At 30.0% G+C, this 24,572-nt stretch overlaps 3 protein-coding genes, 2 long non-coding RNA genes and 2 pseudogenes across 5 annotated transcripts in view; 3 read left to right on the forward strand and 4 right to left on the reverse strand.

Annotated features, from left to right (window-relative positions):
• Positions 1–1,928: 1,928 nt before the first annotated feature.
• On the reverse strand, positions 1,929–4,060 carry LOC149063241 (uncharacterized). The gene is made up of 2 exons (XR_016191598.1): positions 3,811–4,060; positions 1,929–3,745 (listed from the first exon to the last, which is right to left on the reverse strand). It is a non-coding gene; the product is annotated as an uncharacterized LOC149063241 (long non-coding RNA).
• Positions 4,061–5,777: 1,717 nt separating this feature from the next.
• Positions 5,778–7,652, reverse strand: LOC149063242 (uncharacterized; annotated as a pseudogene).
• Positions 7,653–9,652: 2,000 nt separating this feature from the next.
• Positions 9,653–10,361, reverse strand: LOC149063243 (uncharacterized). Its single transcript, XR_016191602.1, has 2 exons — positions 10,006–10,361; positions 9,653–9,924 (listed from the first exon to the last, which is right to left on the reverse strand). It is a non-coding gene; the product is annotated as an uncharacterized LOC149063243 (long non-coding RNA).
• A 2,086-nt stretch (positions 10,362–12,447) lies between these two features.
• On the reverse strand, positions 12,448–14,899 carry LOC149063244 (52 kDa repressor of the inhibitor of the protein kinase-like). Its single transcript, XM_089215581.1, has 6 exons — positions 14,645–14,899; positions 14,103–14,496; positions 13,929–13,965; positions 13,803–13,861; positions 12,711–13,733; positions 12,448–12,644 (listed from the first exon to the last, which is right to left on the reverse strand). The coding sequence occupies exons 1-6, from the start codon at positions 14,897–14,899 to the stop codon at positions 12,448–12,450; spliced, it is 1,965 nt and encodes a 654-aa protein (XP_089071707.1).
• Positions 14,900–14,940: 41 nt separating this feature from the next.
• LOC149063245 (uncharacterized) overlaps positions 14,941–24,572 on the forward strand; it is a 102,580-nt gene continuing 92,948 nt past the window's right edge. The window contains exons 1-4 of the mRNA XM_089215582.1: positions 14,941–14,959; positions 15,289–15,291; positions 15,368–15,679; positions 15,741–15,988. Of these exons, the coding sequence (XP_089071708.1) occupies positions 14,941–14,959; positions 15,289–15,291; positions 15,368–15,679; positions 15,741–15,988 (582 nt within the window). The remainder of the gene's footprint in view (positions 14,960–15,288; positions 15,292–15,367; positions 15,680–15,740; positions 15,989–24,572) is intronic.
• On the forward strand, positions 16,672–17,302 carry LOC149063246 (uncharacterized). The gene is made up of 4 exons (XM_089222396.1): positions 16,672–16,684; positions 16,763–16,996; positions 17,098–17,197; positions 17,266–17,302. Exons 1-4 carry the CDS (start codon positions 16,672–16,674, stop codon positions 17,300–17,302), a joined length of 384 nt encoding a protein of 127 aa, XP_089078522.1.
• On the forward strand, positions 18,314–20,581 carry LOC107170927 (E3 SUMO-protein ligase ZBED1-like; annotated as a pseudogene).

Raw genomic sequence — 24,572 nt, forward strand, 5'->3', positions numbered from 1 at the left:
CTGATCGCCGATAATACCTACATACAATAACACACGATCATAATATTACTATTATTATTGGTCTGCTTCTGTTTGTAGCTTCGATCACGATCTCACCTCTATTCTATGCTCCAACACACCATAGAATAACATACGGAAATACAGAATTATTTTAGTGTTTAGTCCATAAAAGTTACTGTTGTCCATGGTTTATCATTACAACTAATACAACAACTGTCTATCATAAAGAAAATACAGTGTTACCAATATGTGTATTTACAAAATAAATAGTAACTTACTGTTTATTTGTCACAAATAAAATCCCGTTTTTGTTACTCTAGTAGACAGCCTGTACTACAGTTGTAACAACTGTTAACTGTTTTAAATCACTGCTGTAGTGTACAGTAATTTATTTTCCGTTGCCTGTTACTCGTTACTGGTCAGTATAATTTATAGCATGGTGCTATGGCGTCAGCGACCGATACTACCAAGTACTAATTACTTGTGTACTACAGTCTACAGTAGTAAACTTAATAAATTTCACATTTTCACAATAATATTATCATAATAAATAATATTCTGTGCCTTTGTAGTTTTAACGAACTAGCTGATCTAGTTAAATATTTAAATATGGTTAATTTATCAACTTACTTATTTTGTTATTTTCAATAAAATTCCAAGACCAATTTATTAACTTGATGTACATGTGCCTACCAAAAATTCATTCGTTCGTAAGTATAAGAATTCATATTAAATATAAATTTTAACAAACTTTGGTTAAGAATGGAAAAAATGTAACATACATACATAAATATACATGTATGTATTTGTATACAATTTGAATAAAAAATACATGTTATTTATATTTTAGCTTATGTTCAAATTGCTTGCCATCTTCAGTTAAACAAAAATGTTTTAATACTTCAGAGGAAGTAGATTTTTTCAATATTGAGTTTTCAATTTTGTTGCAACAATCTCTTATTCTTTGTTTAAGTTCCTCCACACTATTGCATTTTTCTTTATACACTTCATTTTTTAGATGGCCCCAAAAAAAGAAGTCAAGAACACTCAAATCGTGGGAACGAGGTGGCCATTGAATAATGGGGCTGTGAGTTCCAAACCAGTTATCGTCTCCATACATCTTATTGAGGTATGCACGTACAGCCAAGGTATTATGTGCTGGTGCACCATCTTGCTGCCAAATCAAATTCAAGCGCTGTTGAAGTGAAATATTTTCCAATAGTATGGGTATATCATCTTTCAAAAAACCAAGATACTTATTGCCATTAAGATTTTCCTCAAAAAAATATGGACCAATTAAATACTCATCAATAATCCCACACCAAACATTCACACCCCAACGAACTTGCTTAGTTCATTAATTTTAAGATTTTTAAATTAATAATAAAAACAAAAATCTAAACAGTAAGCACTGAATACGACTTCAAACTTATTAATCCTACCATCCTACCATCCTACACACACTATTGGCAAAATTAATTTTAGTTATTTAGGTATTCTATGGTATTATCAAAAGTAATAACCAATGGTATTTTCAATGATAAATGAGTGCAATAACAATTAATAATAAATGTACAATATATTATATAATAACCATATCTAATAATGGACCTTAATGGCATAATATTAACAATAAATTAACTTAATAGGTAACTTAATTTATTTTTTTATACATATAATATACATATAACTGTGTATAGCTTTGGTAGATTTAACTAATACAAAATAATGTGTTAATTATTATTATAGATTTAATATATCTATTTAATGCTGTTTACCATATGGATACTTTGAACATGTAAATGCCTATTAGGATTTAAGTTTTTTAATGATAATTTTGTTTTTTAACAAATCAAATATTGTACCTCTTCTCATATAAAGTATCATTTGAGCACATGCACATTGAATAAAGAAGTTAGACAAGTACATAACACTATGGTACATATGTTTATTACAAATCTGGAAATACAATACTCTGAACTAATTTAATATTAAGTATAAACAACATTTTTTTTTATGTTTACAATTTCAATTTAATACATTTACAATTTCAAATCAAATATTAGTATAATATAAATAATTCACCATACATCGCTTCAATAGTTGTAATATACGTTGTAGGACTAGGTCTTTTTGACCAATCACATGAATTTAATCAATATGTAGCTATTTAAATAAACAATGACATACGTCCAAATATACATATATGGCACTGATCAATTTTTATAATTATATTTTATGTAAAAAAAATCATATTTTCAATGTCGCGAACAGGGTTTGAGACCATTGGCACAACTAGAGTGTGCAAAAGGGTCTTTAGCACCTCTTATTTTTTTAGATTTAACTATCATTATTATAGTGAAATACCCTCAATTTAATGTTTTTAAAATATAAAATATTATAGCACCCCACGTTTTAAATTTTTTAATGTATATTTTCTACTTTAATAAGATGCAAGTGATAACCACTAACAAAAACTAGGGAGAGAATAACCATTTTTTAGATTGCTTAATTTTGATTATTTAAATGTTTTTTTAAGCGTTTGATTTGATGATTTTAGGTTCTGTTTAGCCCTGAACCCTGTTCACGACAAAATTCCTCACATATTATACTGATATTATTATGAACCGTTAAACAATTTTACTTTAATAAGCCTAGGACTATGAAAAACCTATTTCAAAATGATGATACAGTTTAATCTAAATGTTCGTTTTGCAGTTAATATGCAAAATATGAGTAAAGATAAAACATGTATTCAAAAAATTAAAACAAACTTTTCAATCACCCCAGACTTAAAAAGTAAAATTTAAAAATGGTATTAATAATATTCTAACTTGAATTTAGTACTAATTATTATTTGGTGACAACACCAATCATTGACAGAAATAATTTAGTATTTATCATTATGACATTATACAATGTAGCACAGTAGACTAATGTTTTTGGATGTTTTGATTATTATATCTTTTTTGTTAAAGGGCTTGTCCGTAAAAAATAAAAATAAAATAATTATTAATCACATAGCCACTTAAAAATTCTTAATTTGATTTAGGACATAATCTACATATTAAACACAAAATAAATATCTATATCTATGTATATTATCTTTTAAGTTGTAATGATTGATGTTGTCACCTAATTTAAATTATAAACTAGCATACAAATTATAAAGCTTTAACATTAGCACAATTTTTAGTTTTCAATACATTTTTTTTTTCATTCCGAAAATCGGTTAAATGATTTTTGATGTCCCTCTCCACTTACATTCCTCTTCAACTTTCAGTATGTTCCTATTCTAGTACCTTCAATCACTTGCTTCAGAAATGGAGTTCTAGCCCTTCCTTTTACAGGTTTCCTCCTTATAACGTGTCCGATCCATGCTTTTCTTCTCAATCTTAGCGTACTCCGTATTGATTTTTGATTCTCCTAAATACCTCAAAATTTTTTTATCTTTTCTGTCTATTGAATTTCAGCGTTTTCCAACAATAATACTTTAAAAGCTTTTATTTTGACTTTCTCAGTCTTCAGTAGTGTCCCAATATCTGCTCCATATATGTAGATCTACATTCCACACAAAGCCTTTTATAAGTGATTTTCTGTTGTCCAAACTTAATCTATTTGAGGTAAAAGATTTATTTTTTTATAGTAGGCCTGTTTGGCATGCGCTATTCTACATACTGCATCTGTACAACTTTTCTCATCGCTTGTGATTGAATAGGTATGTGAAGTTTAAGTGTTCTTTAAGCTAATGAGATAGATTGTTTTATTAATTTTAATTTTTGCTTGCATTTATCAACTAGTAAAACTTACCAATAGGTACATTGTACAAATGCACTTGCAAAGTATCCAATTCACGTGAGATTAACCAATTTAGGTACTTAAATGTTTAATTAAATTACTAAATAAAATACAATATGTGGTAAATATTATAATTTAAGTATATACAAGAACTAATAATATTATAAATTCACCATTAAAATTTAAACATTTAAAATTGTTAAGTATTAACAAATAAAATACTTTATTAGTTATTACTTATTACCGACTCACGATTCAAATATTGTTGTTATGACTTGTCTTATAACATTTTAACCTAAATTATAACCGTTTATTCACCCAACGTATTGTTGGTATGTGATTTACGTTAACCAGGTATAAGGTTTACTTCCATATCATGTAACCATGGTCCCAGACTTTAATCGTCCACAGCGTACAAAACAAATAACAGCTGATCAAAATTAGTTTTACTCACGATTTTACCTAATCGCAAATCAGCCTAATAAACCATATCGTATTACCCGTGTTGTTCTGTCTTCTTATCCGTAGTCCGTCACGGCCATAATGTTATGTCTATGGTTACGGCGTACTCCATAGATATGGAGGGGGGTCGACGGGGGTATACGACGTGAGTAGGTATGCCACCACGGCACCACGAGTGACACTAATGGTCGGATTACTTAAAATATGACATCATGACAATAAGTTAATGTAGCGAGTTAGTAGGTACAATTAATATCATTTATCACTATTAGGTATATCTTGGGTTCGAATGATATCGAATTTATTACTTTTAACTTCTGGTCTTTATATTAGATAAGTATTATTATGACCAGTGGGGCGAACTACATTACACCCAGTCAAATGGGTATTATAAAATACATTTAGGGGCACAACTTAAGCTTACTGTACCTACTACTTGAATTGATTTGAAAAGTGTGATATCTTTTGCCCTGGGACATAAAAATCCTGATAGCTGCGGTATCTACTGACGAGGTATAAGTGGTATAACACATTTACACACTATAACTATCTCCCAAAACCACCTAACTTTGAGGAGCAATATCTCATCAACGGATTAACGAAAAATGAAAATTAGAACGTATTAATTAATGAAAAAAATAGTTTTATTCAATTATGAAATTTTAAGTATAGGTTACCATTTGAAAATCAAAAGTTGACAGTGGTTTACCTAATAAATATAAGGGTGAAAAATATAAAAAAGATATACAATTCTAGAACAGCATAAATCTACAATTTTGAAAAAAAAAAAATTTGAAAAAAGTCGATACTTTTTCAAATAATGAGTGTTGTTTGATAAAAGAATCACCCTGTATAGCACTTTATTTTATTTTTTTCAATTAACTTTAAGGGTTTTATATTCGTTCATGCCTGGAGTAAATTTCAGTTTTTTTTATCTAAAACAAAACAGTATTACAGAGAGCATCGGACAGCAAAGGTAGGTAAGATATTTGTATGATAATTATCATGTATGATAATTTAGTTAACTGCAAGTTGTGTATTATTCATAAGTCATAGCTAATTAGTTTTAAAATTATAAATCTTATAATAAATAAATGTATTATAATGTTATTGAAATAATTAAATTAAGTAGGTATAGCATTAAATTATAATTTAAAAAATCAATTAAAATGTAACCAATGTGATGAACTGAATAAATTACTAACATAATTTGATTAAATATTTTTTAAAATATCATTCCATCCATAAATGTTTTTAATGTTGTAGTAATAAATAATAATAATAAGTTTAACATTTACATAAAAAATATACGCTGTAAAATACAATATTTGGACTACTTATATATGTACAAAAAAATTAAAAATTAAAATGTACTTATAGAATATACATAAGTTAATAAATATTTTTATGGATATTTGGATATAATTTTATTCGATTGTAAGTGAAGAAGGGTGGAGTGTTAGGTTTAAACGGTGCATTATGCATTCGCATGCTTTGAACTCGCTGTCTATCAATATTTAATGATCTTCTTCTTCTTCTTCTTCTTCTTCACTTTGTTGTTGTTGTTGTCGGAAGTGGTGGTGTGCATTGTGCATTAAGTAATGGGTGATGCTGGAAAAAATGCCTGCCACTAGTTTCAGGCTCCATCCAAATGTCTGATATAATAGGGAGAAGTTTAAACCTGTGTTAATACGGGTCAATATTATTTTCCAAATGGAAAATATCCTTGATAAACCGGAGACAAATTCTCCAAATCCGGTGAACCAACCCCACATATTTTTTTAATTTGGTATCTACCATTTTACTTATTGTATTTTCATCAATTAAGTTATTTAAATTTAACCTCTGATCCATTATAGACAGACCCATGGTTTGTCTTGCAAGATTCTTTTGTGAGGCCTCTATCTCCTGAGGTAATACTAAATATTGTTGAAAGGCCTTCATCGTATTGTAAGTGTGAATTCCAGCCATCATCAAATGCTCAGGGCTTTTGTAGGTCCAATTACATTCTGTTGATGGCTTAAGGGTTTGGGGTTTTTTTATTTCATTTATTTTTGATGTAATTGAAAACCAATCTCCGTCAAGATAAAATGCAGATGGTAATAAATGATTGCAATCTATTTCTGTACCATATTTCTGCAAAGTCCTGGTTTTTGGTGCCATGAAATATGATTGGTTGTTATATAATACAGGAAGTTCATTATAACAAACATCTTTGTATACAATTTCCACCTCGACTGCTTTACATTTTATTATTATATATATTACTTCGCCTGCTTGAATGGCTGTAAAACCAGGACCTTCACCCATTGCATACGCAAATTCTGAAAGACTGTAAACTTAATAATCGCTAAACTTAATTTATGTAATAATACTTTTCTCTCTAGCTCACATTGCTTGTGTAGTAAATCTGTATATAAAGTTGTCATAGAAGATTTAAAACGGTTTTCAATGTAAACAAATTTTGTATTAATGTACGCCATTAAGTCTGTATTTTGTGGAGAAATGTTTTTTGTTTTGAAGAAGTTAAAAAATAGAGGGTCTGTTAAGATATTTAATTGGGAATGTTCAGTTTGAATTACTGGTATATGACAAGCATACGTTTGTCTTATACTTTTGAGGGCAAAAGCTATTTGGTCAGATTCAACCAAGTAGGTTTGTTGATTTTTATTTTTATCCGATTTGACTATAGATGCAGGTCCATCGTATAATATTGTAAACTCATGGGTATCACAATCGTATACATTTAAATCCCATATAACTTCTCCTTTGTATGCATCCATGCCATATTGGCCAGTTAGCTTGAATGAAGTGCCCGTTGGGAGTATTAGAATATTGTCTTTGCTATTTACTATTGCCATCCCAGTGGTCAGGAATATTTTAAAGTGAGCTTGAACAATAACATCTTGCCACGTACCTTTGTCTGATATGAATGTTGTACCTTTGCAATTACCATGTCTGTCAATGAATCCAGCTAGTGTAGTAGAAAAAAGTCTTGTTTCGTTTATTTTTAATCCTGTGATCATGCCGCCAAGTGAAAGACGGTAAACTAACCTTAGGTTAATTTCCGAACATTGTGAGCTGCCTAGTTCTGAAATTTCTGTAAAGTATCCACCTTCTACCATTTGAGCATCTTCTAGTACTGAGCACTGCGTTATTAAAAAGTTTGTTGTTATTGAACATGATTTATAAGGTATTGAATAAGTGTCTGTTTTTTGTAATAACTGAACTCTCTGAATAGGTTTGACATCGATTGCGGTTGGGAGGTCACAAAAATCTACACTCAGACTTTTGAAAGCCGTTATGTTTATTTTAGGTCCATTACAGTCATATGCAATGAATCCTAGTGTTTGTTGTATGAGTGAGAAGGTGATAATTGTTGAGAAGTACATCTTGATACAGCTAGATTATAATATATAATTTTGTGTTGGATATATTGTTCGATCTTTTCGTTCATTCAAACCCGCCACTGTTTGGCGGCAAGTGGTGACCACGCTCGGCCACCCGCAATGTTGGTCAGCCTGATGCGCTCGTCACCTTGGTTCGGGTAACGACGCGTCTGCCGACGCCGCCGTGCTGCGGTGTGTGTGTGTATGTGCGTTGTTGCGTGTTCGCTCGTGATCTCCGTGCAGCTCGGCCGTTTGTTTTATTATTATTTTGAAAAGGTGTGCTCTTACTTATTTCTACGTGCTGCTCGGCCGTTGTTTTTGAATACTGTGTGTGTTCCCACGTGCTCTACGTCCGCTCCGGCGCTTAAGCTATTTTTGCGATCGCTTTTCGTATTTGATCAATTTTGCTCTGTTCATGTTTGCCGTCGTATGCTCTTACGCATAATCCGTATTCGAAGGTCCGTTGCTCCACGAGAATCTGACTGTAGTCGTCAGTTCCCGTAGCTCCACGAAGTGTTCGCTCAATAGCGAGAAACAGCAGCTCCGCGTACACAAGGTCGTAATCACGTGTATTAGCAGTTAATACTTCAAGAGCAGCTCATCTCAAGTTCATTCCCAGCTCTGGATTCGCTTGCAGCTGCGCAGGCCAGATCGGTGTTCCCCGCGTCTCCCCCGTTTCCTTTATATTGTATATTGTTAGGTTATATATTTCACCTGAATGATTGTTGTTTCACAATACATTAACTTGTTGTTCACATTTACTATTTGTCATACTTAATTTGTCCTTCTCACGAGGGTTCTGAGGACCGAGCGTCTGACAACATCCCTCATACGGACTTGTCAGTGCAACATATATAATATATATATATATATATATATATATATATATATATATATATATATGGCGAGTACATGGACGTAAATAGGGCCTTCAAATGCTTAGCTGAGCCCAAAAAGTTTCAAGAACAAAAAGAGTGGAAGACTTGTCTTCTACCCACTACTTACACACAATTTGATTTTATCTATAGGGTTTAGATTTAAAGTCATTGTGGGCAAGTTATTTGCACGGTTTATTACATAATATTTAAATATTTATTATATTTTATACTAATATAGTTATATTTACGTATAAACGAAAAATTTCAATATGTTTTTAACTTAATGGATTAACTGAGTAAAGCTAAGTTATTTCAACTGTAAATTAAACTAGTTAAGTTCATAAATTGATTAGAAAATAAATTAACTAGTTAATGCCCACCTTTGGAAGGCAATATAAGTAATAAAAAAAAGAAAAAGAATAGAATTCAAAACTATCACAAATTAAATATAAATTTATTTGTTGAATATATTTATACAAAAGTAACATATTATATATTAAAATATCTTAAGGAGAGCTTAAGTTGGATCAGGAAGGGCTAAGCCTCTGTTTACGTCCATGGGCGGGTATATTCATGATATATTAAATGTTGGATCATAGGCGTAGTATAAGTTACTAGTTTGGGCAAATAATTAATTCTTACCTTTTAAAAAGATGGCAGTGATAACTCGTCTTTTATTATACACCAGATAATTATTTTAATAAAAAATAAAGTAGAATAGAATAAGAATATTATTTTCAATAAGCAAAAAAAAACTTAAAACTTTATAGAATTATTAAAAAAATTAATAGTACATAAGCGTGGTATACATCAAATATAACTGATTACTATTTCCTACGTCCAATGGCTTAAATAGAAAACTTGTGCATTGCTTATCAAACAATTAGGGGAACATGGGGCAAAGTGGGGACGCTAATGTTTGAAGGCCTGTAATTCACTTAAAAATCAATTTTTTCCTTTCAAATTTTGTTTACACAATGTTTATGTTGTTGTTATTGATTAAAAATTTATTATGAAAATTTTTATTTTTATTTTTTGAAGTTGAAAAGGATGTAAAAAAAATTACATTTTACCCCACTTTGCCCCAGGTATGGGGCAAAGTGGGGACATAAAAAATAAATCATGTAAATTCTATATATTTTAATTAATTTGACAAACAAAACAAATTCTTTATAAAAAACAATAGTTAACTTGAATGTATAACTTAACATAAAAAATAATAACATAAATTGTAACTTTTTATTTTTTTACATAAACTTAAAATATTTTTAGGAACAAAAAGCTTTTCTGAATCCCATCTCTTTATTATTGTATGCCAATATTGCAGACTTCATAGATTCTTCAGACCAGGAATGTTGGTTGGTTTTTCTTTTATAATGCCTAACAGCCTAACCATTCTGAAAACGCATAATTTACATTTAAGAAAATAGATTAATTTATTCAGGTATAAACCACTTTGCCCCAATGAATTAACTTACCTAGAACCTTTAATTTAATTCGATTCAAATATCTAAAGTCAAATATAGTATGCTAATCATAAAGCTCATAATATACACTTTTTAATAAAAAAAAATCATCTAAAACAAAGCACAAAATAATTTAATATGTCAATAACAAATTATACAATTTTATTATCAAGTAAATGATAACAGGCACATGAACAGTTTTTCATCGATTAATCGCAAAATAATCGATAATTAAGTTCAAAACTTTTATCACACAATCTCAGATGATCAAGGAAGCTATAAATTTAAAAATATTATCAAATTTATACATTAAACAGATAGATATTACGATGTCCCCACTTTGCCCCGGTACCCCACTTTGCCCCATGTTCCCCTACAATTAAATGTTTTCGTCCCTAATTATTTTAATTTATTATAACAAAACTATTAAAAAATTACTCATATCATTTAATCATAAGTATTTGATGTATTAAATAATTATATAATTTATTGATAATACTGTAATAATTGGATGGGTTACAACCATAAGTCATGTCTAACACAATTGTATTTAGTTTAAATGCTAGATTTTTTTATTTGTATAAAATAAACAAATTTTAACAAACTAAAATAAAATGTATTTAATTAAAATAGAGACATATAATAACATATAATAACATATAATATATGAAATGCAATAATGTGCATAATTATTACATATTATGTTATAATTTTTACATTTTGTGGTTACATTTAAAATAATAGAATATATAACTCATTATTTAAATACATATTTTATTCAGTAAATTTTTTAAGCTTAATTTTATTCTTCTTAATATTTTTAGTATTTAATAATATTTGATTAAGGTTGTTTAATCGAATAAATGTTCTGGTTTGGACAAGACACTGAACTACTTCAACTGGTATATCTAGTGTTGATAGTTTAATTTTTTCCATTAAACAATGTGTTAATTTCTTCATTATACCCTCTTCTTTTGATAGGTGATTTCCATGAAGATCGATGAATAAATTTTCCATTATGTTGGCAACTTTAATTAATTGGCTGGATGGATATGTCAATCCCCCTTTGGACAGATATCTAATCCAATTTTCATCATTGGTGGTTTGCTCTTTGGATACCATTAGAGGATATTTTTTTGCAAATCTAGATGCAACATATCCTACAAGATATTGCAAACCTTCCTTCTCAAGGCCGTTGAAAGAATTATTGTCATCCATGCATAAGGCCTATAAAGTAAATAATTGTTATAATGTACCTATATCTTGAAAATTTAACATAAATTGTAAACGTATTTATTATTTTTAGTATATACCTCAGATTCAAACTGATTTAACAAATCCATACTAGTGTTTGAAATTTGAACATTGCTTGTTCCAAAAATGGATTCAATTTGAGCCAAGTCATTATCCATTTCTTGAAATTGATGAGAAGAATTGGTAATTAAATCAGTAGATTCAATAACTTCACCGGTTAAACATTCTTGAATGTTAAGAAAACTGTCGTCTGTTCCATCTTCGGTGTTTCTATTTTTGGTAAACACAACATTGCAGTGTTTACCTAAAATATACCACTTAAGACTAAACTATAGGTATAAAAGTTATTATTAATTAATAATTGAAGTCAACTTAAATAATTGTCTCAGTATAATACAAACCAATACATAAAATCTAATGCTGTTATGCAATTATTTGCTGACCCTGCCATTCCTTTAATATAACTAAAAAAATTTTCTACTACATCTTGATTTAGTTTCCTAGTAGTAATGTAAGTAACACCATATTCTTTTAGGTCTCCAAATAAATTGACAAGGGATGTATTGGAAATCACAATACATAATTCATGTTTATTATTTTAATATAATATGCGACTATATGTCGTTATAAAATATTCCTTTACCTTTTTGGAATGGCAGCATTGACTTTTTTCCATGAATTCTCATGTTTAATGCAAATTGATTCATTTTGTCCAATAGCTCTGTTTGTTTTGTGAGGTCAAGTCCATAGCTTGCAGTATTGTTATCAAACATCTGATTTGTATTCATCAAGTCGAACCAATCATTAAATAGACTAATAGTGTCTGAAGCTTACACAGTTTTAATTGGTCAGTATTAATATTCTAATAATTAAGAGAACCTGCATGTGTTGTCTCGTGCAAAACAGTTTTTGCTATGTTATATTATGTTAGCTAGTAAGTAAGACTGAGACAATATATGCCGGTTTATTTATTTATTATTTCTTAATAGTGTATTAACTTTACTTCTTTCCAGTTGTAATTTATCATATATTTGTTGTTCCCACAGAATAATATGGCTTTGGCCAGGGGCGGATCTAGAAATATGAAATGGGGGGGGGGCTATAAATTGTATTACACAAAGACAAAATATATAATTTTAGTACGTATGTATATTTATTATAATATATTTTAAAATAATAAAAAAGATAATAATAAGTGCATTAGTCTTTTGACCAATCTTCAGTTTTCATTCGCCTTTGCTTCTGTCGAGAAAATATATTTATGACATCGTCGATATCGATGGGTATTTCTTTATGTATATGCAGCACTGCTAACCCATTTAGCCTGTCTTCTGTCATAGAAGATCTCATGTAATTTTTCAATCTTTTTAGGGAAGAAAATGATCTTTCAGCAGTCGCTGATGTTATTTTAATTGTTGCGAAAATTTGTAGTAATATTTTAATGTTTGGGTAAAATACCTTACAATGTACCAATGTTTCAACCGCAGTTTGGGGCTTTGGATTTTCTGTGTTGGCCCATTTCGTCTTCCAGAGTTCTAATTCAGCTTGTATTTCCAAGTGAGAATTAGCTGGTATATCTTCATCATACATTAATGCCGCTTTTAATATCTCTTCTGTTTTATACTTATTATTGTTAGCAGGGATCAATCCTTCTAATGGAATAATATCTTTGAACCTATCATTAAATCTTGAATTTAATTCTGTTATAAAATGGTCAATAAAGGGAATATAAATAGTAATTCTGAACCAATCTTCAGGATTTGACGTCTTAATATTATTTCTATTTGTTTGCCGACCACACAGCCTAGGAATTTTTATTTCTTCTCCAATTTTTGATGCTACTTCAGATGCATTTTTAAAATAGATAGAAAATTCTTCATCACAGTTATCTCTCTTCGCTTCAAATATTTGAATTACTTCTTTAACATGTGAGAATGCACTAGATAAATCTTGTTTTGGACTTTGTAGTCTAATACTTAAATCTTTAGTGTAGGAAAACAAATTTGCAACTATTTCTAAACTGACAAGGAAATCGCTTCTTTTTATGGAAGAACTGAAGCTTACTGCTTTAGTTGATATTTCACGGTCAAAATCTTCTTCAATAATATCAAGAGCATTCACGATATATGGGAAAAGTTCCCGAAAAGTAATAATTGAGTCATGACGCTCAACCCACCGAGTTGTACACATGGCTTTTAATTTTGTTTTTTTTGGCAATGACACAGCATCAGTATTCTCAATGGCTGCTAACAAAATATTGTTGCGTTTAGCTGAGGTACATAAAAAAACTGAAACTGCGCCTACAATCCCAACCATGTTTCTAATAGAAGATAGCTCACAAACTTTTGATATACACAAATTTAGGCCATGACTAAAACAATGTGTATAAACAGCCAAAGGTTGCTCTTCAAGAATTAGAGCTTGGACGCCATTAAACCGACCAGACATATTAGAACCTCCATCGTATCCTTGTCCACGAACGTGTCCTAAATTTAAACCAAAATTTTCCAATTGTTTTAAAATTTCATTTTTTATAGCTATTCCTGTAGTTGAACTTAATTCTAGAAATCCCAGGAATTCTTCTTTAATCTGTGTATTATCCATATCAACATACCTAGAAAAAAGGTACAAAATAAATATATAATATGAGTAAATTACCGTAACTATTAATTTAAACTCACCTCACAGAAAATGATAGTTGTTCTTTAGTACTGACATCTGTTGTTTCATCGCAAATAATTGAAAAAAAAAAACATTTTTTTTAATGTTTTTGACAATGCTCTCAGTAATAACTTGATGCAATACATTTATTATTTCATTTTGTATTGTTTTGCTGATCATGGTTGAATTTTTACCACACGATTTAAAATGGTCCTTCAAAATGTTATCACCAGAGTCTAAGCGAAATGATAAAAGACTTCTAAAAATTCCTTCTTTTCCTGTTATTGCTGATTCATAGTCAAGTATCCCATCGTCTCTGTGCCCTCTGAGAGATATATTGTTATGACCACAAAATATTATAGTTTTTATAATTGAAGTTAAACGTTTTCTATTAGCTTCCATTATCGATTTAGTTTTATCACTAACAATGTTATTTATAAACTTTGATCCACCTCCATTAGAATTTTGAATAAATGAAGATCCTTTTTCAGCACAAAGTTTATGGTAGTTTGTCAAACCATGATTTTTCAATAGTTCGATGCCTTTTTTAAAATTTAAGAACGGTTCAGTGACAAAAGCTTTCAATGGCTGAAAAAAGTGTATAATTTTTATGTTAATTGTAATAATTTAATATAATTATTATAAACTAATTAATAATAATAATAATTATATTAATCATTAACAATATTATTAACAATAATTTATTATAATTAATTTTATAATAATTTATTATTACCTGACAACCTTGACCACCACCACTTGGTTGAAAAATGACACAATATTTACAAAAGCCGCCTTTTTTTACATCACTATAAGCTAGCCACTTGAACATGTTCAACCATTCTCTTTGAAAACATCTATTCTGATTCCCTTGTTTGACAGTTGGAAAAATAAATCCATGCATTGGTGTCCATGTATTTTTTAAGAACAATAATTTGTTTTCGTCATCAAGTTGCTTATTAAGACATAAGCCAATATCATAAGCATTCATACTCAAAGGCTAAATATCAAATAAATTAGAGAGATAGATAAATGTGTCCAAATTTAAGATGTAAATAATATATAATATATATTATATTACCGATTGATCACTAATTTTAAGGGAACTCGTTTCATTTTGAACTAATTCTATATCTTCTATAACTTCAGTTAGTGACGATTTCGTACTTTCTTCTCCTTCATTAATTGTTGACCTTATTAATTATCCTACATATTATATTAAAAACAATATATTTTATTTTTTGTTGCTTTTGGTGGAATCGCATTTTTAAAAAGAGATAATAAAATGATGCCTTTTATATTATTATACTATGATGATTATATTATCTTTATGTAAAAGAAAATAATTAGGCTAATTATTCACAAACAAATATTTTTAAGGTGGTACCTACTCATCCTTTTTGCATTAGTTGTACAAAATTATACCTTACATTTGTTATGTTTTTATAAATAACTCTAGGAGGATCAAGTGATTATGATTCCGATGTGGATAAATTATACAACACAAAAACTAAAGAAAGTACTGTTCCTTCCAGTCAATTATTTAAAGATAATAATAGTTATTATGACACGTCTCCAGAAAATGGGTCTAACCATCAAGAACCATCAACATCGCAAACTGCCGTCTCTTATGGTTCAGGAAGTAAGAAAAAAAAAACACATCACACTTCTAGTTCTGTTGATCAGTTAAATAAAAACATTGATTACACAGTCCAGCCAATAATTTCACTGTCTGCAAGAGCTAATAAATCTGCAGATGAAAGTGATCAAGGTATTTTTATTATATATTAGTTATCAGGTTTGAAAAATTGTTTTTATTAATTGTTCCTCAGCATTCAGAAAATGTGTTAGGCGGTCTTTGGCCAACCTAAAATATGATACAGAACATTTTCATAAACGATTTGATGCCCAAGAATCATTACTGGAAAAAATTTTAGCCAAATTAGATTCAAAAGGGTCAGCTATGGTCTCTAATAATGATGACTATAATGATGTGGATTTAGGAGTTATCGACAACGATGAAGATCTAAACAATATGGAAGAAAAACTAGTTAATGATAAACCATATAAAAATGCAGTGGTATGAATGTTTAGTATAATATATTATTAGTTATTGTCATTATTGTTAGTGGTGTGTATAGTTTATAATTTACTCTATATATTATTATTGCTAAACAATATTTATGTAGGTAGGGTAAGTATGTTCCAGACTTTCGCCTATATAGCTATAATATTGTGAGAATATATAGCTTTAATATTGTGAGAATATATAGCTATAATATTGTGAGAATACATAGCTATAATATTGTGAGAATATATAGCTGCAATATTGTGTAAATATACAGCTCCAATATTGTGTAAATTGTTAAATATATGTTTTAATCTAAGTGGAAGACAATTTTAACACTTTAGAAGACGCTATACTAGTGATGGGCACTATCGAATAAAACTATCGACATATTCGATTGTTTCTAACTATCTAGTCAATCGATTGTTTTACAATACTATCGAATAGTTTTCATTCGATTGAAATTATCGACATTTTTCATTCGAATAAAAACTATCGACATTTTCATTCAAATAAAACTATCGACATTTTAATTCGAATAAAAACTACCCACATTTTCATTCGAATAAAAACATCGATAGTTCCATACTATGCTATACGTTTATCAAACTAATTATCGTTATGCGGTATGAATTATTTTATTAATATTTGTCAATAATCGTCTGATACTCTGATTGTCATTGAGTATTGTAGACATGTCGTTTACTCGTTAGTCAAATTTCAAATTCATGCGCTTTACTTAGTAATTGCTCTTTCTGCTTTCGTTACAAACCACGTAATCATTAGTAATTATTAAAAATGCCGTTTCCAAAAAAAAAAATGCATCCATCGTTTGGAAATATTTTAATATGGACCCCAATAAGCCGAATGTAGCGGTTTGCACATTGTGCAAAACCTCCTACAAACGAGCTAACAGTACATCAAATTTATTAGACCATTTAAACAGAAAACATTTTACCGTCTTAAACTGGGATCGCATGCATGTAAATGAAGAACGTGAAGAAGATGAAAATACACCTGGTAACTAAAAGTTCATTGAATTTGATCAGATAATAAAATATATGATAGTTTTTGTTTAACAATTATTATAATAAACAAGTTATAAACTGAATTTTGAATAGGAACATCGGAAGTAAATACAAGTGCTGTGATTCCTAGGGCAGAGATAGTAACCACCGGGCCTATAGTGACAAGACAAAAACAAATGGTTTTGTCCAACCGGTAATATTTTCATATAGTTTGCTTATTGTATTGAAAAATATTTGATGATTTTTAATTTTAATTTTCAGATTTAATCGTTATCCAACTGGTTTGGAAACATTTTAAGTTATGCCTCTGGAAGGAAACTTTTAATTAAAAGGATATAAGTATCATAATATATTTTAACATGTTTTTAATTATTATTTTATTAATTTATGTCTTGAAAATTTTCTATTAAAAACAGTTTTACTTTACTTATATTTTATATTTTTATTGAGTATTTTCAAGGCTTGTATTTAGAAAAAGTTATTTGATTCATTATTTTTTAATTTTTAGATATATTTATTATCCAACTGGTTTGGACACATTTTAACTTTTAGTGATACCTCTGGAAGGAAACTTTTAATCAGGAAGTTAAAAGGATAACAGTATCATACTACATTTTAATATTTTCTTAATTATTTAAATTTATAGTCTTAATCCTCAAATTAAACATTTCAAATATGTTTTTAGATTTGGAACTGTGTCAGAACATCAATTGAAAGATTTTCATGAAGCGATTGTTCGTATGATTGCCGAGGACCTACAACCTTTGTCAATTGTAGAAAACTCAGGCTTTCGTCGTATGATAAAGCTTTTAGATTCCAGGTGATAATCATAGATTTTACACATTATAAAATATATTATAATAATACTGCATCTAAAATCAAATAACTTGTTATGCTTTAACTGTTGTTTATTATGAAAATATTTAACTAGATACATATTATAACTTATTTTAGATATGAAATACCGAGCAGAAGAACCCTCGGTAGGACAATTATACCTCAAATAATGGAGAAGGTAAAAGGAAATGTGCAAATTTTATTAAATGCAGCAAGTCATATTGCAATCACAACCGATATTTGGACTTCCATGAACACAGATTCATTTATGACATTAACCGCTCACTTTGTTGACACAAATTTGAGAGAGCTAAAGACTGTAGTTCTGTGTACCAAAAAATTAGAGTCTAATCATACTGGTGTTCATCTATCGCAAGTAATGTCAAAAGAACTGACGGAGTGGAATATTTTGAATAAAGTAGTTGCAATAGTAACGGACGGTGCTGCGAATATCAAATTAGCCGTAAGGTTAATGGATATTCCACAGGTTCCATGCACAGCTCACAGGTTAAATTTAATTGTGCAGCAGTCACTAGACATTTCAGAGGAGGATGAACAGGATGATACAGATGAAACAGGAGGATTAAAAAATATTTTGAAGAAATGTCGCAATATTGTAGCTTTCTTCAAACGAAGTGAAGTTGGTAATAGACTATTAATAGAAAAACAGAAACAGCTGGGTATAAATAAACTATTAAAAGTAAAGCTGATACGGTACGCAGCGGCAGCCAGTACAAAGTACAGGTACCGTTGCGACCGGTCTACGACTTAATCAACCACCACCACGGGTGACAACGACGCGGCACCGTCAACTCTCCCTCCACGCCGCAAAGGCTAGGCGGGACGGGAAGACAAGTCGCGCCGGACGAGTACCGGCCGCCGCCGATCGTGAACTCGTTCACCGACCGTCGTACCGACAACCGAAAAACGGACGATCAATACGAGACACCGACTCGTGCGCGCTGACAACGACACTTAGTGTTATTTCATTTTTGACGTACCGTCAGTGTTAAGAGGACGCTACACCCGCATGTGTTGTCTCCGTCTTACAAGTACGTAACATTGCAAAAACTGTTTCGCGCGGGAAAGAACCGAGAAGGCTACATTCATAACTAAAAAACGAAATTCTCACCACACATAAAAGGGAATTTCGACTGTGCAACGTTGTTTTTATTTTTTCGATATTAGAACTGAAAAAAAAGTTATTCGATTTTGAAAAATGCAAAAATAATGCATTTTGAAACAATAAGAACTTTTTTTCTATTTGTGATATCGAAAAATTGAAAACAACGTTGCACAGTAAATGTTCTCCTTATTATGTGGTGAAAATTTCGTTTCTTAGTTATAGCTGTAGCCTTCTCGGTTCTTTCCCGCGCGAAACAGTTTTTGCAATGTTACGCACTTGTAAGACGGAGACAATACATGCGGGTGTAGCGTCCTCTTAAGTTCTTGGGTGTTCCCTCACCACACCACTATTACCTTACCACACCTGACCGGCCGACGCTTCACCACCTCAACACCAGCATCGCCGTGTCAAAGCAAGACGTCCGTACGCGTTGGAACAGTACTTTATTTATGTTGGAAAGACTTGTACAACTGAAAGAACCTCTAACAATTACAATAATTTCCTTAACAGAAGCTCCAACTTTCCTTGACCATGATGAATGGAATATAGTTGAGGACATAATACCTTTGTTGAGACCCTTCAATTGCTTAACGGTAGAACTTTCTGCAGAGCAATACCCAACAATTTCTAAAGTGATACCATTGATAAGAGGTAATTATTTCAATACATTGCACCATATATTTTATTACATAATTATTTAACAATCGTTCAATGGATATATAGTTTGTCTTCTAACAAATAAAAAATATAAAACTAATCACACTAAAAATAGTTTGCTAATATATAAAAAATAATTTTAAAATTCTAAGGAAAGCTTGATTATAAGTTTAATTTATTCAATTGAATATTTTTATAAGTACATAACTTAAAAGTAAATCATCATTTATAGGTTTACAAGGTTCGTTGGTTACAAAAATTCCAAGAACACCAATCGATCAAGCTTTAAAAACGAATTTGATTAGCAATACAACAAAACGTTTTGATGGTTTTGAAAAACAAACATTAACACCGAAATTTTCAAGAGCTATCCTGTTGGATCCAAGGTTCAAAAAAGTTGCATTTGGAGTAGAAGATAATGCTAATGAGGCTGAAAAGTATGTAATTTCAGAAATAGCTGATCTATTAGATACACCAAATGCTGCTAATGGTAAATACATAATACACTTAATACATTTTGGGTTTAAGGTCTTTCTTTAAAATATTTTTTTTGTTTCAGAATAAGCAGTTGTTAATGAAGAAATTATTCACGAACAAGTGGATAATGTTTGGGAATTCCTACAGTCCAAGGTTACTAGTATACAATCTCAAAGTACTGTAACAAGCAGTGCTACTGCTTTGATGAGGCAATACTTAAATATTCCTCATTAAGACTTAAAGTGTAATGTTTTTACATTCTGGAATCAACACAAGTCTGTGCTATATCCACTTGGTAAAATTTCTGAAAAATATGCAATTATTCCAGAAACATCAGTACCATCTGAACGAATTTTTTCAAAGGCTGGTCAGATTTTATGTGCACGACGCAACAGATTATTACCCGATAATTTGGATACCTTAATTTTTTTAAGTAAAAATATGTGTAGTATACCTATCTCTCTATGGTACACGAAATAATTGATGAACAAATAATACTATTTGAATAACTTTATTAAAACATAACACAAACACACAAAAAAATATACGGGCCTCTATCAACCGCTTACCAATATCTCGCCTCTCACTCGAAACCCGTACTGTCCCCCTACTGTGGTGCTTACGTCCTTAAATATTATTTTACAATGAGCTGCCTCAGCTCATTTGCTTCATTGGCCTAATATTACGTAATTTAAATATTTAGCTAAGAGAAGTACTAAACCTATTATTAATTGGCACATGCCATATACAACACTCCCTTATGTTATAAAAAAAAATATGTCCTCATATTTTAAATTTAAAACTATGCAATGTAATGTATACAATTATAATATTAAATTTAAAAAAATTACTAGTTGTATTATTTAGTGTTTAGAGTGTGGAAAGGTAAATAGGAATAACATATATATATATTTTTTGAGAGGAAAATTTTTGGGATAGGGTAAAATTTATAATATTTCAAAACCTCCTATAACTGTTGTGACCAGAATTCGATTTTTTTGTCCATTTATATAATATGTGATTGCTTTATGTTGATTGTTATCAGAGATTTGTTATATTTAATATTATAATTTTAATTGTTGTATCTCTCTTTTTCATCTTCTTGGTTGTGGTGTTCACACAATGATTATTTGGTTTTGTCTATCGAGCGGTTTTCAACATTATAAGGTAGGTGTATATTATATATATATATGTATTATTATTAATTTTTTTTATGAAAGGATGCAGGGTGATGAGGAAAAATTAGAAGAGATCGCTAGACGGCGTAATAAAAAATTACAAAAGTGTGGATGTTACTGCTGAGTTTACTATTTCATTCGTCTCCTTCGTTGTATTGTGTAGATTGAATTCTCTTGTAGCTGCGAATGTTAATATTTAGTAGTCTTGGTGAAGTGTTGGTTGACCGTCGTGTATGCCTTTGTTTTGATGCCGATTTCGTGTTAAATTGGTTTTACATTTTTTTTTTTTTAACATCTCGCTGTTTACATTTTTGTGAAATTGATTTTATAACTGAAACCATATTAGTATAGCTTCTTGGATTATTAATTTATATTGATTTTAGTCGCGTGAAATGGATTATTATTATTATTATTTTTTTTTTTTTGAGTAAGTATTAGAGATTATATCGTTTATATTTTATTGTAATATTATGATGTTCGAACATATTTTGTAGTTGGTCTTACATTGTGATTTTTATTCAATCAAGTTTGTTTTGTTAAAGTGTAAAGAGTGTATTAATTATTTTGTATATGTTTAACTTGTATAATTATCTTTGTGGAATAGGAGGGGGCATGGTTAACATGTCTATCTTGATAATAGCAGGGTATATTTGCAATACAGGTACAGGATACAGGGCAATTTTTGTGTGTAGATTAGAGGAATGCTTTTGTCATATAAAATGGCCTCTGGTACCTCGTAAAAAAAAAGGTTTGATATGAAGGTTCTGCGCTAGCATTGATGAGTACCGCAACGACTGTGAGGATTTTAAAAAAAACATCTAGAACCAAAGACTGAATTAAACATGATTATAAAATAATTTTCTATCGCTCTGTACGCTAAATTATCACCCATATATATTATAACTATACCCGAGTACTTCAGAAAATATTATTATAATTAATAAGTATTATTTTTAGGTATTAATTATTGTTTAAAACTTATACTGGTTACTTATAGTACTTATAACTAAAATTTATATTAATGAAATAGTTACCATATTACAATGCTGTATAAGGTTTTAATTATAAACACTATTGTCTACAATTTAGTTTTTGGTTTGTTAAAAAAAAACAAAAATGAAGGCTAGCTGGTGTTGTGTAAAATTAACTTTTTTTTTTCTTTTTTTTTTTAATTATTAACTTGCCTAGTGTTAGGTTTGATTAAGGTATGTTATTTTTCCCTGTGTTTGATATTTTTGTTTCATGAAAAGGTTTTATTCTTTGCACATGTATGATATCTATGGTTTTTTTCCTTTTAGAATTAAATCTACTTTGTAATTTACGTCAGATATTTTTTCAATAATAGTAAAAGGGCCTCTATATTTATTAGCTAATTTCTTTGATTTATCTTTTTCGTTGAAATCGAATTTTATTAAGACTTTTTGTCCCGATTTGAAATTAATATTTTTGTGACTAATATCATATTGTTTTTTCTGAACAGCTTGTTCTTTTTCGACAATTTTTGGAATAGTGTCTCTAATTTTTTGAAGTTGCTTTAGTGCTTTAGTAAAGTCAAACAACTCGTCTTCTGTAGTTAATTTATTATCTATAGGTTGGTTAGCTTCTATATCGTGGAGTAAATAAAATGGGCTTACTTTTAATCTCGAACTTGGGCTAGTATTATAAGCAAAAATGATCATTTTATAATATAATGACCAGTCTTTTTGATTTTCGTTTACATAATGTGATAAACTATTACAGATGATTTTGTTCATAAGTTCGGTCATTCCTTGTGTCTGTGGATGATACGCACTAGAGAAAATTTGTGTAATACCTAATTTTTTACAGGCATAGTCTACCTCTTTATTTTTGAAATGAGTGCCCTTATCGCTACAAAAATATTTAGGTATTCCGTAAGATGTTATTAAATCCATTAGGAAACTTATTGTTGCTGCTCCGTTTGCATTTGTAACTGCCTTTGCGAAAGCCATTTTTGTGGCATTACAGGTAGCAACAATGAGGTATTTTTTCCCCCTAGAAGTGGGTAATGGTCCTAAATAATCGAATGTTCGTCTTTGCATTGGCTTCCCTGAAAATAAGGGTATTGGTTGTAGTAAACCGTGGCCTTTGCCTATTGGATTTTTAATCATTTGACAAGAAATTCATGTTTTTATAAAATTTGTGGTGTCTTTTATTATTGTGGGCCAATAATACTTTTGTTTTAAGTTAGCTAAGGTTTTTGTAATTCCGAAGTGTCCGCTTAAAACTGATTCGTGGTATGATTTTATAATAGTGTTAGTCAAGTTTTTTGGTATTACTAACAGGTTATTTACTCCGTGAGGTGACCAATTTTTAAAATATAGTAGTTCCCGTTTTATTAAATATTTTCTAGATTTTTTATAATATTTATTTTTTTTATCTCCCAGTAATGATAAAATTATACCGTTGCAAAATTCGTCTTCTGACTGTTGTGTTTTTAATGTATCAGGTTTTATATCGTCGGAATTAATTTCGAAATTTGTAGAGTTGGCATTAATTTTGTCTTTATCGTTCTCATATAATATATCTGTTATTTTTGTTGTATAAACGGGGTAACGTGAAAGACAATCTGCCGCCGTGTTCCATGAGCCAGGGCGATGTTTTATTTCTAGGTCAAATTCTAATAATTTAAAAATAAATTTAGTTATCCTGGAAGATGGATTCTTCATTGTTTTATAGAATTGTAGACTTGAGTGGTCACTGAAGACTGTTATTTTCCTTCCTATAAGGTATTCTCTAAAGTAATTAGTTGCAAATACAACAGCCGACATTTCTAATTCCGTAGTGGTGAAATTTTTTTCACCTCCTTTCAATTTCCTAGACGCGTAACTAATCGGGTGTCTTTTTCCGTTTTCATCTTCCTGTTCGAGTATTCCAGATAGTCCCTCTAATGAGGCGTCTGTGGTAACAAAAACAGGGTAACAGTCTTTGAAATGTGCCATAACCGGTGCGGTTGTTATCGCCTTTTTTAAAGTCTCAAAGGATATTTCTTGTTCGTCTCCCCAAATAAATTTATTTTCCTTTTTTGTCAAATTAGTTAAAGGACTTGCAATTTTTGCGAAATCTTTAATGTATTTTCTGTAATAACTAGTAAGCCCAACAAAGGCTCGTACATCTTTAATTTTTTTTGGTATTGGAAATTTTACAATTGCTTCTGTGTTCTTTCCGAGAGGTTTTAGTCCAACGTTAGAGACTGTGTGGCCAAGTAATTCAATTTCTGATTTTAAAAAAGTGCATTTATTTGTTTTTAACTTTAAGCCGGTTTCTTCTAGTCT

This window comes from Diuraphis noxia, unplaced genomic scaffold (assembly GCF_037042655.1).
Source record: "Diuraphis noxia isolate RWA-SAM2 unplaced genomic scaffold, SU_Dnox_SAM2 contig0001, whole genome shotgun sequence".
NCBI classification, from domain to species: domain Eukaryota; kingdom Metazoa; phylum Arthropoda; class Insecta; order Hemiptera; family Aphididae; genus Diuraphis; species Diuraphis noxia.